The sequence below is a fragment of the Cololabis saira genome, chromosome 15 (assembly GCF_033807715.1).
Source record: "Cololabis saira isolate AMF1-May2022 chromosome 15, fColSai1.1, whole genome shotgun sequence".
NCBI lineage: Eukaryota > Metazoa > Chordata > Actinopteri > Beloniformes > Belonidae > Cololabis > Cololabis saira.
The window spans coordinates 22,014,056-22,033,603 of NC_084601.1; the positions used below are offsets into that span (position 1 = coordinate 22,014,056).

A 19,548-nucleotide genomic window follows, 5' to 3' on the forward strand; every position below is an offset into this window, starting at 1 on the left:
TGCGCGATCATGGCTACATTAATTCCGCTTTAAATGAATTCCGTTTTTTTCTGCGCTGCTTGTTCCCTTGCCCGTCTGTCGCCATGAAGCGCATTATATTCCGCGCTGGGCTTGTTTTCGAAACAAAGTTTCAAGATGGCAGCACACAGTAAACAGTGGTCAAGAGCAGAGATGATTTATTTAATAAATAGCTTGGAGGACCTGGAAATAATTAAAAGAACTGGATAAAGACGATCAAAAGTGTTTTCCACGTAAACCTCAATTCAGAATTAGTATTTCCATGTAAACTCAAAGGAAAATAGTTTAATTCGGAATAATTAATTCGGAATTAAAAAACATAATGTAACCGTGGCCAATAGATCACCCTGAAGGGGTTGAACCTGCTCTCATAAATAGCTTATAGTTTCACAAAACAGGGGGCCCTAGACAGGATATTGCATCTATGGCCCTCAAAAATTAGAAATGTACGACGGAGTATTAGGGCCAAACTAAGACAAAAAAAAAAAGGGGAAATTACATGAATAAAGTCGTAATATTACGGGAATAAAGTCGTAATTTCTGAGAACTCTAACAGGAAGAGCACATACGTCTTTTGTGGAAGAGGAGCTGTCTGGTATAGTATAGTATAGTATAGTATAGTATAGTATAGTATAGTATAGTATAGTATAGTATAGTATAGTATAGTATAGTATAGTAGTGGTCGACTGCAAGGCTAGCGGTGTTTACATCTGCTGCCATTCAAAGAGGTTTTGTTGTTTCTCAGGAAACAAGGAGGATGATCATAAAGATTTTTTCTCTTCCACAAAAGACGCAATTTCTTCCAAGTCTTTGTGGTTCCTTCTTCGAAATAGACACAGTGGTTTCCACAATCGTCCTTACACTGATAATAATTCGATGCTGATGTGCCAAAAGATTTCCTTATTTGTGAAACCGATACCAAGATATAACTTCACAAGATGCTCAATATTCCTCATTTTAACACAGGGAGAAGACTGCTCTTCCTGTTAGAGTTCTCATAAATTACGACTTTATTCTCGTAATATAACAATTTTTATTTTTATTTTCATAACAATTTTTTTTTTTTGTCTTAGTTTGGCGCTAATACTCCGTTGTAGAAATGGCCCTGTGTTTTTTTGGGGGGCACGGATGTCTTCTGTCAGAGTTGGAACCATTACTCCAGACCAGGGGTCGGCAAGCCGCGGCTCTAGAGCCGCATGCGGCTCTTTAGCGCCACCCTAGTGGCTCCTGGAGCTTTTTCAAAAATGTTTGACATTTTTTTCCTTTTTTCTTCTTTTTTTCTCTTTTTTTCTTCCTTTTTCCTTTCCTTTTTATTCTCGACATTTTGACTTTTTTCTCGACATTTTGACTTTTTTCTCAACATTTTATTTTTTTTTTTTAAAGATTTTTTTGGGCTCTAGTGGCCCTTTTATTGAGATGCAGACTGGAAAGGGGTAGAGAGAGAGAATGGGGAAGACACGCAGCAAAGGTGCGCGGGCTGGATTCGAACCCGCGACCGCTGCAGGAGGAGGACTGTAGCCTCAGTATATGAGCCGCCGCTTAACCCACTGGGCCACCGAGCGGCCCCTTTTTTCTCAACATTTTGACTTTTTTCTCGAGATTGTACTTCAACACTAATCTCAACATTTTCTCGCCATTTTGACTTTCTTCCCTGGAGCTTTTTCAAAAATGTTCGACCTTTTTTTTCCTTTTTTTCTTCTTTTTTGTTTGTTTTTTTTTCTCTTTTTTCTTCCTTTTTCCTTTCCTTTTTAATCTTGATATTTCGACTTTTTTCTCCACATTTCGATTTTTTTCTCAACATTTCGACTTTTTTCTCCACATTTCGACTTTTTTCTAAATATTTCGATTTTTTTCTCGAGATTGTACTTCAACATTAATCTCGACATTTCAACTTTTTTCTCGTCATTTCGACTTTTTTTCTCGACATTTCGACTTTTTTCTCAACATTTTGACTTGCTTCTCAACATTTCAACTTTTTTCTCGACATTTCGACTTTTTTCTCAATATTTCGATTTTTTTCTCAAGATTGTACTTCAACATTAATCTCGACATTTCAACTTTTTTCTCGACATTTCGACTTTTTTCTCGACATTTTGACTTTTTTATCGAAATTTTGACTATTTCCTCAACATTTCATCTTTTTTCTCAACATTTCGACTTTTTTCTCGACATTTTGACTATTTCCTCAACATTTCAACTTTTTTCTTGAAATTTTGACTTTTTTCCTCAACATTTCGACTTTTTTCTCGACATTTCGACTTTTTTCTCGACATTTCGCCTATCGCCATTTGCCATCATTGTAAGGCTTATACAAGACTTTTCATTTTTTGCGGCTCCAGACATATATATTTTTTTTGTGTGTGTTTTTGGTCCAATATGGCTCTTTCATCATGTTGGGTTGCCGACCCCTGGACCAGACTCTAGTTTTGTGGTGGTCCGAGCCTCGAGGTCCAGTGTATTGTTCAGACTGGACCCGCCCCCCCCCCCCCCCCCCCCCCTCTCCTGTCCCCCCCTCTCCTCCTCCTCCTCCTCCTCTAGCTGTTGTTGCGCCTCTGTTGCTGCAGATTACAAGTACCAGAGAGAGAGAGAGAGAGAGAGGGGGGGAGCCTCGTCTCCGGCAGGAGTCCTTTCCTCCGGTACCACCATAGGGATGCTCTCCTCCTCGTGTTCCGGGCGATCTAGTAAATGGGCCGCTCAGGATGTGAAGCGTCGCTAGAAGAAGCAGGAGGATGGCTCGACCCGGTTCGTCTGCGGCGGTGCTGCTGGTCCTGATGGGCTTCCTCTCCTCCGTTGATGCGGGTGAGTGGAACCACAGGTTGATGATCTGGGGCTGATCGGGGGCTGATCGGGGGCTGATCGGGGCTGATCGGGGCTGATCGGGGATGCAGCCCCGCTGCGATGCCCCGGTACCCGTGTGTTTGGACCGCTGCCGCCTCATGCCGTGGATGCGCTGCGTCGTAGTGGAGCTGTGACGCGACACATGCATGTCTTTGCATGCACTTTGATGTTTTCTTACTTAGACAACAGATGTGTGATGCCAAAAAAATGGATGACTCAAGATAAAATCATACAGCATCAAGACTTGACTTTGAGCGCAGCTTGGGGAGTCATTCTGGAAATAAATGGCATTTTGTCACTTGTAGTGGCTCAGGTGTGTTGCTGCAGTAGAGGGGAAAGCACACACACACACACACACACACACACACACACACACACACACACACACACACACACACACACACACACACACACACACACACAAGTAGAATTTAAGAAAATAAAAATGCAAAACTTAGATGACCTGATAACCATAACCTGATTAAAACATGACTCAATGAAGATTTTCACGTAACATTTTTGGTTGCATTTATTTGTATGATGTTGTTTCATTGAAACAAAAGATGTGAAACAAACTAGACTGGCTGGAAAAAAGGTGACTTCTTTCCGTTTTCATGGTCATCTTGTTTTGAATACATGTAATCTTTAATTGTAGGCTCTGCATGAGTTCTTTAGCTTCATCAATCATGTGTCTTGAACGGGCAGAAAATGAGTTATCCCAATGTAAAGCTTCTGTTATCCTAATATATCATCCAAGCTTAAGAGGGGTTTTTTTTTTACTCCAGTTGTAAGATCTTGGCTACGTTGTGTCCTGGTGATAAGCTGAGTGATGATAGTGCGTCCTTTGAAAAGCCCGACTCTTGGTGATAAGATCATGTGGGTTTTATCGTAGCTTGCAGAGATTCACTGTTTGGCTCTCTGAGGATGGAGATGAGTGTCGTTTTAAGAGGGAATTTTGTAATTCTTTTGGTTCATTTGACAGCAAGCGACTTAAGGCTGAATGGGAATCCTTCCCTCCTGTGTATTCTTTCTTGTACGTGTGTGAGCACTAGAAAAACAATGCTCGTCTGGTCAAAGGATCAGACAGTATTTCACCAACACTGTGGAACACTAGGTGGTATTCTGATAATTGTTTTGGTATTAAACACAGGAAAAAGATAAAGTGCATGCTTTACAATGCACATACAGTACAACCCAGTATGCAGCAGTATGTACTACATACTGGGTTGGAGTCGTACATTACATGATCTCTACCAGTCTGCACTGCATGCTATAATGATCAGCATTAGTAAGTAGCATGACATCTCCTTGCTTCTGCTTTTTGAATCCACCTGCATGACTGCTATGGCCAGCACCTGCAGTAGTATGTTGCATCTTTCAGTGTATAAAGTAGACTGGTCAGTTGCATGCTGGGAATTTTTCAGTTCTTCTCAAACATCACACTGCATACTGCATTTTGGTACAATCAGTACATGCTATTAGTAGAGCATGATGTTTTGAGTTCAAGTCTTGGGCTGTAAGTTCAATATTTGCAGAGGTGACCCATCAAGTTACAAACACCAGTTTCTCTTGGTTATATAATAATAGTGATAATTGTGGCTGAAGATCAGCAAGCACTGGGACTGAGTCTAAAATCAAGTATAAAAAACTTCAGTCATCCTGGACTCAGACCTTCATTTTGAGTGTCAGTAAAAATGCATTTCATCACCTGAATAAACAATTCCAGAATAGGATCGCTTCTTTCTCGACACTGATCCATGCTTTAATTACATGTATTATTGTATTTGCTCTCCTTTCTGCCCCGCCTAAGATAAATATTTCACATTTACTTAAAACTCGGCCTGTGTGCAAACTAAAACTGGTGTGATGTGTGTTATCTTTCCGGTTTTTAAGTATTTATACCGGCTGCCCGTTTCCTTCAGGATCACTTCTGAAATCCCTGCACTGGTTTATAAAACTCTTCACGGTTTTGGTTCTCCTTATTTGTTGGAGTTGCTAGAATTTTACGAACCTCCTTGGACCCTCAGGTCTTCTCGTTGCAGATTTTTAATTATTCCCAGAGTGAGAACAGAAACATGTGATGAGGCCTATTTCTACTTCTACAGCCCAGGTTTGTGGAAGGATCTACCAGAAGACCCGAGGGCAGCTGAGAGTGTGCACACTTTTAAAAGGAAACTCGATATCCACCATTGTAATTTAGCTTTTAATTGAGCTTTTAGGTCATTTATTTATTTTAGTGTTTCTGTTTTATTCTATTATTCTTTTAATTGATTAATACCCTACATTCAGCAAATAATATTGAATAGCTTAAACTTAAATCACATAAAAGCTTACTGTGTTTTTATGTGTTTTAATTGACAATAATCAGTGTTTTTCTTAGACTAGGGAAGGCGTTTCCTTCATTTTAGTGTCATTTATTCCTATTTTTGTCATGGGTCTAGGTGTGTGTGTGTGTGTGTGCGTATGACTTCTGTATTTGTCCATGTAATTTGTTCTTATTTGAATGTGTCTTGGTGTTAAAAGCGGGGATGTTTTTTTTTTTTTTTTTTAAACTAGTTATGTTGCTTGTGAAGCACTTTGTTCTGCACAAGTTGGGGGAAAAACGCTACACAAATAATGATTGATTGTAGGGCTGGGTGATATATCGAGTATACTCGATGTATCTCGGCTTCTACTCTGTGCGATGTACAAAATGACTATATCGTGAATATTAGAGTATAGTCTACATTGTCACGCATTTGCTTTTAGCTGCAGGCATTAAATTACAGGCTTTTCTCACTCTCTCGTCTCGTCTCGTCTCTCCTTCTCAGAGAGATAAAACTAGTGCACCTGGTTACTGTACATACGTCAGTCACGTGCGTGCATCGTCATACGCCCAGCAGAAAGGTAGCGGCAGCAGGTCTCGGCACTGCTGTACGGTCCGCCGGTCAGTTCCACCTAACTTTCCCAAACGCGGCCTGTTTGCGCCGTGAGCTCATCCGTGTAGCTGGTACGTGCGAGGGACTCTTTTCAAACCACACTGGGACGGTTTAGTAAAGACGGGAGGGGATGTTTTTTCCTCGCACGACGCGCATGGCTCTCCGGAGAGCCGAGGAGCCGCTCAGTGCGAAACGCGTCCGCGCGCAGCCGAGCCCTTCTCTTCCAGAGCTGAGAAACGTCACCTAGTGTTGCTTAAATGTGGCCTCATGAAATCAATCTCTATCATCGAAACAAAGTCAAACAAGACTATATGACGTCATATTTCTAAAAGTAAGTGAAAGTGATGCAAAGTAAAGGAGGAGAGGATGAAACATTGCAGTCCCTACACCTACAATTAGTCTTAATATAAAGGTGCTCTAAAGGCCCCTCCTGCTCAGAGCAGCTCATCCAGGTAAAATCGTGGACCAGAAGATGTTCTTAGCAGACGGGGAGTCAGAGAGATGCAACGTGCTCTTTCTGTTATGTTTGTGCCACTCACTGCTTAGTAACTTTTATAAATACAGTTCTGGTAAATTTGACTTATTCCCCTTTTTTGCATGAAAGTTTAAAATTAGCATTAATGCAGTATGAACAAGAATGTTTTAATGTAGACATATAGAATCATCATACTGGTGTGATTGTATGCATCAAAGTGTTAATTCAAGACTAAGGCAAAATATCAAGATATTAATAAAAGGCCATATCGCCCAGCCCTAATTGATTGATTGATCTAATCTGACAAACACACAGATAGTTTCATGGTTAAAGCATTTGGCCAAAGCTTCCTGTTTCCTGTTTACCCGATGGCCCCACTCAAAACCGTTAGAAAATTGAATGTGGAATGCAGGGGTGCAATGATTAGTCAACGTTGTGGTATAATAAAATTAGTCACCAACAAATTTAATTGTTGCTTATTGTCGGCAAAAAATACGATTTCAACAGAGTGATGCATCTCCCTTCCTTTTTATCTCTACTGAGAATCGCATATGTGCAATAGCATTAAGCCACAATTGTACCGTATTTTCCACACTATAAGGCACACTTAAATTTCTTAATTTGTCTCAAAAATTGGCGTTGCGCCCTATAATCCGGGGCGCCTTATGTAATAATTTTGTTGTGCTTACTGACCCCTAACCATGTGGTACACTGCGGTCAAAAATCTGTCAAAATGTTTTAGTGCGACTTTGGTAGCGACAAAGCCGCTCTGCTTGATTGATGGTCGGACCGCCCTGCTGACACATTAAAGCCGGTCCTCGGTTGAATATGGGTTGCAACGTCAGACAACGTTAGATAACTAATTAGGTAGTGCTGACATCATCGAACATAGTCAATGTTACCTTACTATAATTAGACGTCAAGCTCACGTTAGGTTTTTGGCATAAACACAATTTTCTACATCTACATAAATGTTAATCAAATTATAATCAAATGTTGGAATACGCCATTGTTCCAACCAATCACTGGCAACAATGAACCAATCAGAGAACAGTAGGTCGTACGGCGCTAACCTCCACCACTTTTTATCTGTGGATTGGTTGAAGACGAATGATTTAAAATGAGTGTATTTTTCTGAATTAGTTACAACTGAAATATTTCCTGAATTATGTTTTGTTTCGCTTTAAGTTTTATCACGCGCCTTATAACCCGGTGCACCGAAGAGTGCGAAGACTGGCAGCAAAGTTAATAAACAGAAGTATTTTTGAATGACGAGTCAATCTTTCTTGACTTTTATTTTTAATTAGCACATCATTTAAACAACTTCAAGCAAAATGTAAAAGCTGAGAGTAGGGATGCTGCGATCCGATCCGCGGATCGAAAATATGCTGCGATCCAGCCAAGAAACACGGATCGGATCGCAGTTCAGGGGAAAACTGCGATCCTAGCACTGCGATACTATCATTCCATTCCAAAAGTCCGCTCCAGCTTTTCCATCCAGCACTTGCTTCTCACACGCGAGGAAGAAAGGAGAGGGGAGGGGGAGCATAAAGGCTGATTTATGGTTCCGTGTTACACCAAAGCAAAGTCTACGCCGTAGGGTACGCGGTGACGCGCACGTACGGCGTTCCCTACGGCGTAGGCTCTGCGTCAGTTTAACGCGGAACCATAATTCAGGTTTAACATGTCAGCCGTGTGGCAATACTTTAATGTAAAGGATGAAAAACATGAAAAGCAGAGTGCAAAACGTGTGAAGCACAAGTCTCAAGCTGCTCTCACATAGAGCGCGGTTTGCGACGCGCCCACCGCCGCGTCACAGCGTGGCGCGGTGAAATTAAAAAGGTTCAATTCAGGTAGGCGCGGCGCAAACGCCGCAGCACTCCGCTCGAGCTCGGCAGCAGAGCGGTCCGCAGACAAGATTGCGCAGTTTATTGTGCTTGATGACCAGCCCTTGTCAGTCGTGAGAAATGTGGAATTTCAACGCTAAATTCAACAACTCGAGCCTCGCTACGTTATTTCTAGTTCTGTTCTAACCACACAGCAGCACAGGTTGACACTGGCAGTAGAATCTATCTGACTTTGGAAGTCATGACTTTTATTTATGGTAAGAGATGTCAAACAAAGCCTACTTTTAGTAAATTTGTTTTTAAATTGGTTTGATTTTTAAATTTAAATTTGCTTGATTTTTTTATATAGGCTTTTTCATGTTAAGATGTTATTTATTTTATCTAATGCTACTGCTTATTTTATGTAAAAAAAATTTAATATCTAATAAATGGCTCAAGTTTTGTCATAATAACCTACTGTCCTGGACTATTCATCTCAGGAAGTACTTCCAGGAAGTACTAGTCACTTTATCAAGCCTTTTCTATTATTCCACACTACAAAATAAGTACTAAAAAAAGTGAACCTATTGGTCAGAAAAGAGAGATAGAAATATGTGCTGGTATCGTATCAGTATTGGTATCGGATCGGTACTAAGGCTGTGGTATCGGTATCGGATCGCAAGTGAAAAGGTTGGATCGCAGCATCCCTAGCTGAGAGCTAATTAAGAGCCATTTAAGAATTATGCGTGCGCTCCAGACCCCACGTGACCTGCTTTGTTTACAGCGCCACTGTGGCAGGAAAGAGGACAACAGTCAGGGTGTAATTATGAACTCCCAAGCGTCAGAGTTTACAGCGCATTAAAACCCAAAGGATATTGACAAATGTGTTACTAAACTTTAAAGACCCAATATTACTGAACCTTAGAAAGCTCCAGGAGGACTTTTTAAAAGCATTGAAGCTGCAACAGAGCTGCCAGACCTCCAATATCCAATAACTACCTGATCAACCTTCCTTCTTTTCCTTCGTCCATTGATTCTCTTAAAAATTACAACAGCCTGGAGGGGTATTAATGAACGTTATGTCCTCGATTTGTGAACAACATTAAGCTTTGGACTCTTTCAGCAAAGGATTATTTTATCATTACTGGTTAAGTTTCACTTTATTCATTTAATTAACGAAAGCGCTATAATAAAGCCACAACACCAACACTAATGCGAGTTCAGTGTGTACAGCCACGGCAGATTTGGGACTTCGTTTCATATGAACCATTCCAAGTGCTTCTACAAGTTGTTTATTGTTTAAGAAGTATTGTGCTGCCTTACTCACAAAACATATATTATCATTTTATGAGTCTGGACTTTTGTTTGCTCTTATAGTTTGGCCAGAATTACGGAAATGGTTGTTTTTTATTACTTTGCCTGGATATTTTCCATCTGCCGGGAGCACAAACTGCATATTATTGAAGATATTAAATATAAACATAAAAAATGTATATATATATATATATATATATATATATATATATATATATATATATATATATATATATATATATATATATATATATATAAACATATGAACATATCGGATATCTGTCTCTGTATTGACCATGCTGGATCAGGTTAAAATTTTTAATATGTATGCAGCCGACTTTCTCTAATATTAGCAAATAATACAAACTTTCTTCCTGGAGCTGTTTATTTAAAAATGGCAAACATAAACAAATCCACTTGAATCTTGAATCACGTATTTTAAGTTAGATACCACAAAGGTGTAGCAAACTCCAGCTACTCAGGGGGCTCTCCAGCAGTAAAACACTTTCCTGGTGTGCAGCAAGACCTGTTTAGTTCACGGTGTGTTTAAATACCAGGTAGTTGCTGCTGCAGCCCTGGTGTCGGGTTTGCCCTTGGTCCCAGCCTGCATAAGCAGAAATACAGCTGATTGGATAAGTGGATGCAGCCGGTTCAGGTACTCCTGGCGCTGGTCCCTGAACTACTGCCTCACCTCTCCATTACCCCTTTTACACCAAGCTGGTTCCAGGACTGGTTCTGGGCTAGAGCCAGACTTAGCACCAGTTCTTTGGTTTTACACAGCCTAAGCACCGGCTCCTGGCTCTCAAAACTGGTGCTACTGTAGCCCCAGGTCTTTGCTGGGCCAGGGTAAGAACCGCTTTACGTCGAGGGCTGGGGGCGGAGCTGGGGACGGTGTTACTGAACAACCAAAGCAGAGTAAACACGGAAGAGCGCCGTTTTTAAACAACGGAGCGTTGAAGACGGCGGTTAAGTTAGCAGACTCTTTTATTATTACATCCATTTATTTAATAATGGATGTAACACAGAAGCAGCAGTGGTCTACGGTACAATACATCAACAGTAACGTTGGCGGGCTCCGTGCCCGCCGATGGAGCGACAGCCTCGTCCGAGCCCGCAGGGAAGCGTTCCAGCCCTGTGTTGCTTCCCCGTGGGCTTGGACGCGAGGCTGCCGCTCGATCGGCGGGTTCCCGGCCCGCGGGGACGCGTCCCAGCCCGCGGTTCTGGTTCCGCGTTACACCAACACAGAGGCTACGCCGTAGGCTCTGCGTCGATGTATGCGGCGACGTGCGCCGTACGCCGTAATTTCTTAACAGGCGTAGCAACAACTGATAGATTTCATCTATTAAACCAATATTTATCTTCCTAAATGATTTATTTCATCCAGCGTAATTCTCAACAGAGCTGCAGGTTTCTCCCCCGGGAAGACGGCGCAGGTTGAGCCGGCTGAGGAGCTGCTGTTCCCGGGGCTGCCGGCTCTCGAGTCAAATTTCTTAACAGGCGTTATTTGGATAAACTGAGCCCAGGTAGGGGATCTTAAAGGTTACTTTTAAGCCTGAAAAAATATTAAAACTTAATAAAGTGCCATATTAACAGCGCTACAGCTGAAATTAAAACAGATTTTGGCTCTCAGCTTCCTGATCAGGGTAGGGATGAAAACGAGGGGGCGTGGTGACGTGATGACGTGGCTCTCTGGCCAGCTGCAGGCTAGCACCAGCTTGTGTAAAAGCAAACGGTTCTTACTTAGAACCAACCGCGAACCGGCTCTAGCAGCAGCACTAGCACCAGCTTGGTGTAAAAGGGGTATGTGTATATCTGGCCTTGTCTTTCCCTTGCTCCCTACTGGTCCGTTTGACCCTCCATGTATCCTGTCAGGTTTCTGGTACACTCTTGTGTTTTTTTGTTACCCCTGCTTTGCAGCACCTTTAGTTTTGTTTTGGCATAATAAACCACCTTTTTTGGAACTCCAAAAGTGCTGAACCACTTCTATGAAAGCAGAGGCTATGAACTCTCCTACTTTTGCATCTGTTGACAGTAGTTTGCGTGACACGTCTCTTTTTAGGGAATTATTGCAAAGTTTTGGCAGCTGGTTTGTCATGTTTTGGGTTTAGTACTCTATTTTGCCCCTAATGTTTTATGTCTGGTCTTCCTGTTTTTTTTTTTTTGTTTTTTTTTAAAGATTTTTTTGGGCTCTAGTGGCCCTTTATTGAATACGCAGACTGGAAAGGGGTAGAGAGAGAGAATGGGGACGACACGCAGCAAAGGTGCGCAGGCCGGGATTCAAACCTGCGACCGCTGCAGGAGGACTGTAGCCTCAGTATATGAGCCGCTGCTTAACCCACTGCGCCACCGAGCGGCCCTGGTCTTCCTGTTTTATGTTGTAGTACTCACCTGTGTCTCTGTCTTATGTTCCTGTCTGCCCTGCCCGCTCCTGGTCTGTGTGCACCTGATCCCTGTTTGTGTCTCCAACACCTGGGTCCAATCAGTCTGTGTATATATTCCCCTCTGTGTCTTGTCTTGTTGCCAGTTCGTTGTTCTTCACAGTTCACTTACCAGCATTCTTGTCATAGTCATTGCCTTTTGGATTTTTGAATCTTGCTTGTTTTTTTTTTACCTTGCCTCACGTTTTTGGATACCTTTGCTATTCTGCTTGCTTACCCGCGTACCGACCCCTGCCTGTATTAAACCTTGTTTTACGGTTACAACTGAGTCACGATGTGCATTTCAGTTCTACCATATTGTGATACGTTCATGGCATGGTAGGAGATACCTGCACAAACGGTACTTTTTACATACTTTCTGTACTCTTGCAAAGTTGAATTTACTTCAGTGTGTCTGCAGGATCCTACTTGCACAGTCACTTAAAATGGAAGCTTTTTTTTTGTCCAATCAGAGGCTGAACATAGAAATGTATTTTAACACACAGCAGCTCGAATGTCCAGTGGTAACTTTAATTACTACTAACTGATGTTAGCCAGTGTTATAGCCGCTTTGCTGCAAATGCTTACGTAACAAGTCTCACTCAAAACTGATTATTTTGCTGAATTGTGCTATACAAATAAACTTGCCTTTATGCTCACTCTTTAGTGTTCCTGTAAGCAGAAAAACAGCCATTTTTTCATAATGCACTGCTTGATCTTAAAAACACCAACTGCCCCTGATCAATAACTTTAATTCTCTTATTGGGATATGATCTTTAAGAAAAATTGTGAGTTTAACTATTGCTATTTTGCTCATTAGGTGTGAACAGATGAGAGCAGATTGCTACCAACACCGAGTGTTTGAAGAATGCCAAAATGCAAAATAAAAACAAAAATATGTTGAATACTTCAGGTGGTGATTAGCAAACATTTTTCCCAGGTTGTCTAGCTGCTCTTCCACAGTCTGGCAACATCCATGTTTGGTTGACTGGTTGTTTGAAATTGTCAGTAGGAGTGAGTGTGACTGAGCAAGGCAATCCGCCTCATTTGTCTCTGTGTGGTGCTTTTCGCCCAGACAGCTGCGAGAGCCTCAAACCTGCTGAAACACTAAATCAAACGGGTATAACAAATATATGATGGATAGATAAATATTGCTACATTCCCAAAGAAGTGTAGGGAGGGCCGAGGGAGAGATCGCTGTAATAAGGGAGAAGAAACTGCTTTGTGATGGGCTCATTTTGTGAATTTGATTGTTTACATAGACCATTTATAGCACAAGCAAATTGACGTTTCAGTGTTTGTGTGTTTTCATGTCCTGGTCTAATCCCTGTGCTAATGAGACAGGAGCTGGAATCGCAGGTCCTGGTAGAGGCTAAAGATGTGAGCTGAGGTTAGGTTAAAGTCAGGATCTGGGTGTACACACCGAATGGAAGTGCTGGGTTTTTGAAACCTGCGGGTAGGGTTAGGTTTATGCTCGATTTGAGACAGTTTGATTTGATTTGATTTATTTTGTACATGTAAAAAACAACAATTCAAGATAAGATAAGAAAACAAAACAACAAAACAAAGAATTTCATACTTTAACACTTGATATCTTAATTTACATGTGCAAAAAGGAGTAGGAAGAAGTGTAAACTTATTTAATCCTACCCCTATTCACTCAGTTAAAGTTATTGGAGACTCAAAGAAACCTTTTCGGTTCAGCTGACAACCGCTGACAATCTAGAAAAAGATGATTTTTAGAATGTGCATGGAGGCTTTCTACCGACAAATATGCAGTGGTGGACAGTAACGGAGTAAATTTACTTGAGTACTGTACTTAAGTACATATCCAGAGGATTTGTACTTTACTTGAGTATTAGATTTCTTTGGTACTTATTACTCTTACTTGAATACATTTCCAAGACAAATACTTTTACTTTTACTCGAGTAAATTTCTAGGAAGGCTGAAAAGTACTCGTTACTTTCAGGTCTGCTCTTTTTTCTTCTTCCCTAAAATCCTATTGGACACAAGTTGTTTTTGTCAAAGGAGGAGACCTATCACAGTGCACGCTCTCCACTGGGATGTACGTAAAGCGGAAATACGTCAAGCCTCCTCAAAACGATACCGCCAAAGTAGCCTGCGTTTGTCAAGACAGAGCCGCAACAACGGCTACGCCTGCGTCAGGAGAAGAAAGACAATCCGCTGAGTCGTCTGAGTCTGATAATGAGCCGGACTCGGAGCAGGGACTTTCACAAAATCCTTGGCCGTATCTTAACTCAATGTTTGAGTTCGACCGAGTAAAAAACGAGGGCACAGACAAACCACAGACTTTTATTTTCAAATGTTTATTGTGTCTGCCGAAGCAGAACTACCTCTCTGCTTTCAACAACTCAACATCGAATTCTCAGAAACAAGAGTTAAAAGATCCTTAAATTAATTTAGAAAAAATATAGTAATTTACTGATGTGGAAAATAAGAAATTTACTCTTACTCTTACTTTTACTTAAAGTAAATTTAAAAGCATTTACTTTTGGATACTTAAGTACCTTTAAAAGCAAGTACTTTTCTACTCTTACTCGAGTAATATTTTAACTGAGCTACTTTTACTTGTAACGGAGTAAATTTTGACCAGTAGTATTTGTAGTCTTACTCAAGTACTGGGGTCGAGTACTCTGTCCACCTCTGCAAATATGTAGATATGTGACAAAATAATTGGCTAAACTGATGGAGAAGAGCCATTGTTACTCCACCCTCACCACAGTGAAGCCTTGATTGGTCCCAGTTGCTCGGCCCTCTGTCTTCTTTCGTTCCCCAAACATCGTGGACTTCACTTTGTACTCCTCTTTAAGGCCGTTCTCGCAGTAAGGCAACTAACTTTAAGTGATTAAGAGTTTCATTGGAGCAAGGTCACAAATTCCAACTGATGTTTAGAGCTTTCTGTGTTCTAGTTCTTCGTAATACCGTGCAAAGGCTAAATACATTCCCAACAGACGTCAGTAGGAGTTCATTGTAAGAACAGCTCTGCAAGCTTGTGCGTGTGTTTGTGCCATATGTGCATTCTAGGACAATGTCAAGGTCTGTCTCTGATGTAGCTTTTTCAAGTTAGGCTCATGGGAAATACATGTCTGATGCTGATTGTACAAGACCTTCACTTGGTCTTCACTCACATACAGTATACGCTCCCTCACACGCCTAAAACAGGCACACACACACACACACACACACACACACACACACACACACACACACACACACACACACACACACACACACACACACACACACACACACACACACACACACACACACACACACACACACACACACACACTCCACTCGGTGTTTCTCTTGCAGTCAAGGAAGCTTAGCAAGACATTAATTCGATCCATCATAGTTAATCTCCTGATCAACAAAGCATTACATTCTGTTATGTGATCATTTTTCTTTTTCTTTTTTTAGCTGAAACATTAATATCAATTGGCAGAAGCAAAAATGCAGCCCCCGTGAGCCACATTTTAATGAAACGTGTGGGAGAAAGAGAAGAGATGTGGGGAAAGAAAGCAGGGGAAACTCTGGAAGAGAGAAACAGAAGGAAAGACAGGTGAGGGGAGGGGGGGCTCAGGAGAAAAGAGACTTATGTGTGGTTAATTAGACCTGCTATCAAAGAAAGAAAAAGGATTAATTTGTGGGAGTTGAAGATATCAACTATAAGAGGGTGGACTGATAGAGCAAGAGAACAGCGTTCAGAGAGAAAAGAGTGATGGATGAGTGTTCACGTCTCCATTGTCGCATGTGTTGTATCCATTGCAAGGTTTTTGACAAGAATATTGTACTCTGCCCTTATTTAATTGGTCTCCTTTGACTGTGCTGTTACATCAGACTCTCTGCTGTCAGCTCCACTCAATGTGACCATCCGAGAGCTCGAGGTCAACTCCGCAGTGGTGACGTGGGAAATCCTCGAGGGAGACCCCGTCATTGGATTCGCCATCACCCAACAGGTACCTCTGTCTTACATCTAGGCACGTACCCTTCTCTTAATCTCGAGTGAAAACAAACGTGAACACAGCGGACCAATTGCAGACGGCTAATGCAATTATTCTGTGACGACTTTGCTTTTAGTCACAGTTGCTGTCAAGTTTTTAAAAGACTGACAAACGTCTTAGACATCACTGGGAGGAAACTGAGAGTCATTACTGAGGATGACCCCCATAAGCTGTTTTGGATTTGGTGCATCACCAGTGTCCTCCAATGAAGTGAAGCTGCACGAAAGGTCACCACAACCATGCTGAAACTCCAAATGAAATGTCATTTCTCTTGGCCGAACGCCCCCAATGACCTTTCCGGTGGCCAAATGCCTTTTCCGGCACCGTTCTCACAGAGCTCAAACAGAAACTTAAAGTTCCTTTTGGTCTTGAGAGTGCATGTTGGCAGGGGTATTCCTTCCTGAGCCATTTTCTAAGAGGGTATTTCATTCATGTGCACAGGGATTTCAACTCCATTGAAAGTCAGATTTCTAGAGATGATTTTACTTGCGTCTGTCATTTTTATGTACAAAGATAATACACATATAATACTTTCTTACTCTGAAATACTCCTAAAATGCTAATTATCGTTGTGTAAGCATCCATACTGCTCCTGTCATGTGGCTCGATGACCTTGCCTAACAAGGAAGGAGAGAACTGTCCTGAACCCTGGGCCTTTGTATAGATGAGGCACTCGGCTGTGAGGAAAAGGTGTGTGAAGCTGTCGGGAGAAGAAACACAAGGTTATAGTCCATCATATACACCACCACCGCTGTTAGAAACGCACAAATAACACTTGGTGGGATCCTTACCCGCAGCTGTGGTCAACAACAGCTTGGAGAACAACAGGGTGCCGTCCCTTCCAGTTATAACTCGCTGCAGATATGTGAAACCGTGCACCACCCATGCTCACCAAACCCATCCGTCATCCCCCATTAGCAGGCCTGTTAAAAAAAATTAGGAACATGTTAAAAAAAACAGGAATAAAATGTAATTACCGACACGTTTCGGTGATCCTTTCACCTTCATCAGAGTCACAAGAAAGAAGAAAAACCTAAAATGTATTTGTCAGACAAAAAGAAATAGCAAATTAAATTGTAAATCCATAAACAAAATGAACTTTATTAAAACAGGAATTAACCGTGCACATAAACATGTACAAAGCCAACAGTGATATTTTTGTTATGACTCGCCATTTGGTGTTTTTGACACGCATAATGAATATAACCCATGAAATGCCCCAAGCCATAGAAAAATATGTTCTTTGTGACTTCAGAACGAGCCTGAAAACCATCATGGTATTGAAATTTCTTTCAAAACCAAAATGCTTCCTTCTGCCAATGTAATCCAGCGACAGTTGGGTATTAGGGGTGGGGGATATGATGATATTAGATAAAAGGATTACAACGTGAAGACGATCTTTCAAACTGCAGAGATCGTGGGATCGTCTAGGACACATACTATAAATTGCAGTTCTATGTTGATGCACTAACTCACCAGACGTATTGACGTTGTCAACCCGACCGACCAATCATAGTGAATTACAGGCTTTCCTCCCCGCCTCCTTGTTTGTGTGTGTAGCGGTAGTGCATGGAGAGCGATGGCTGAAAGCCAAACGGAGTTGGTCGCAAAAAAAATTCCATCTCAATTATATGTAGGGCTGCAGCTGTCGAATATTTTAGTGATCGATTATTCTTAGAAATATTCCATCGATTAATCGAGTAATCGGATAAAACTTACTTTTGCTTTATTAAAGCCCAATTATAAATATACAATAGAAAATAACAGATTACTTGATTAAAAACAACCAATTTGTTTCTTTTATGAGAATAATTGACATTTATTTACATATTATGCAAACTAGTTAACTGTTGGTTAAATTTTCCAATAAAAATAAGTGAAATTATTTTAAACTTAACATTTCCTGAAACATTAAAAAAAAACATTTTTTCTAAGTATCAAAAATAAAAATGTATTCTGAAACACTGCTTTTAAATTGTGCAACTTCAAATTCAGAACCAACAGAAATGCTAGTGCAAGTGATCGAGCTCACGCAAGCTTAAACACAAACACAGGCATTTGAAAAAGGCACAAAGGCACATTTGACAAGTCAAGCAACAGTTGAAAGAGGTAACAGAGGCTGTTACCTTTTTATCTCACAAAGGACATGGTACCGTTCAAAACGAGGAAAATGAGGGGTTGAAACGCCTGCTTAAAGTAGCTGACATACGGTACGGGCTGCCCAGCCATAAATACTTTTCCAATTGTCTGTTTTTCTTTTTTCAATTTAAGATCGTGATAAAATCAAAATGATTTTATTTTTCAAAAATCGTGATATGATATTATAATTAGTAATTAAAGCTGCAAGCAGCGATGAACGGGCCCTCGCACTCATGGCCACCGCCCTCCATAAGCATATCAGAAATGACACCACCCACGACTCTCTATGTCAAACCATTCAAAAGTTATGGCAGAAAATAGGGACAACGAATCAGAAGGAGGGGCGGGGCTAATTCAGGCCAAATAAGGTCAAGGACTCAATACAGAGTCCGATGACACCACCCACAACCACAACTCTCTATGTCAAACCATTGAAAAGTTTCACCAATTATGGTCCAGGACCCAATACCGAGTCCGATGACACCACCCACGACTCTTTATGTCAAACCATTCAAAAGTTATGGCAGAGAAAAGTATTCTAGGGGGCGCTGTGGAGCCGTTAGGCCACGCCCATTCATGCAAACCATGAAATATCAAATGTATCGCCAGGCCTGGCTTGCATGCAAAATTTGGTGACTTTTGGGGAACTATCACTTTTGAAAGAGAAAAGTAATGCGCGTAGTCACAGGATGGAGACGCATATTTTGATGTATAACACACCTGGGTGCACGTTACGGTTCGGGCTGAATTAACTCTCGAAGGAATGGCATAAATTGCTCCAAAATTACGAGATTTAATTCAGAATGTTCAAAATGGCCGACTTCCTGTTCCGTTTCGGCCATGGCGCCAAGAGACTTTTCTTTAAGTTGCGACATGATACAGGTGTGTACCAATTTTCGTGCATGTACGTCAAACTGTATTGTGGGGCTTGAGGCACAAAGTTTTACGGGGGGCGCTGTTGAGCCATTTTGCCACGCCCATTAATGCAAACCATTAAATATCAAATTTTTCGCCAGGCCTGGCTTGCGTGCAAAATTTGGTGACTTTTTGGGCACGTTTAGGGGGGCAAAAAGGCCCTCCTTTCATCAGAAGAAAAATAAAGAAAAAAAAATTCCTACAGATACAATAAGGCCTTCGCACTGTAAGTGCTCGGGCCCTAATTAAGCATCAGATGTACATCTCATACACATTTGGTCAACATCAATCTGAAGTTTTAACTGTGTGAGAATGTTCCTTCTTTATAAGTGTGTGGTAAATAAAAGTGGCCCCAAGGAGCTTTGCTCTTTAATCTAGCAGGAAGCAATTGACCTGAGCAAGCAGCCCTCGCAAGGTGATAATGAGCAGTTCTAGATGAGTATGCACAGCCAGAGAGGAGATCTCTTTCTTTAAGCTAAATTGCATTGTGGAGTCGAAAAATCCCAGCAGGCTTTTTTTAAGTTTTTCCCCAGCTGTTAGCCAGGACAAAAGTGTATGCATTGGCACAAATTGGGCAGTAACTAAGAAAATTGGACTTTCCACCTATAATCTGTAATTGATCAAACTTGTATGCAGTAAAGTTTAACTAACAATAAAAAGAA

The 19,548-nt window shown here is 41.3% G+C and overlaps 1 protein-coding gene across 1 annotated transcript in view; it reads left to right on the forward strand.

Moving 5' to 3' along the window:
• The first annotated feature begins 2,607 nt into the window (after positions 1-2,607).
• Positions 2,608-19,548, forward strand: part of fndc5b (fibronectin type III domain containing 5b) — a 37,486-nt gene continuing 20,545 nt past the window's right edge. Inside the window, exons 1-2 of the mRNA XM_061741081.1 lie at positions 2,608-2,817; positions 15,669-15,787. Coding sequence (XP_061597065.1) covers positions 2,748-2,817; positions 15,669-15,787 — 189 coding nt within the window. The 5' untranslated portion in view covers positions 2,608-2,747. The remainder of the gene's footprint in view (positions 2,818-15,668; positions 15,788-19,548) is intronic.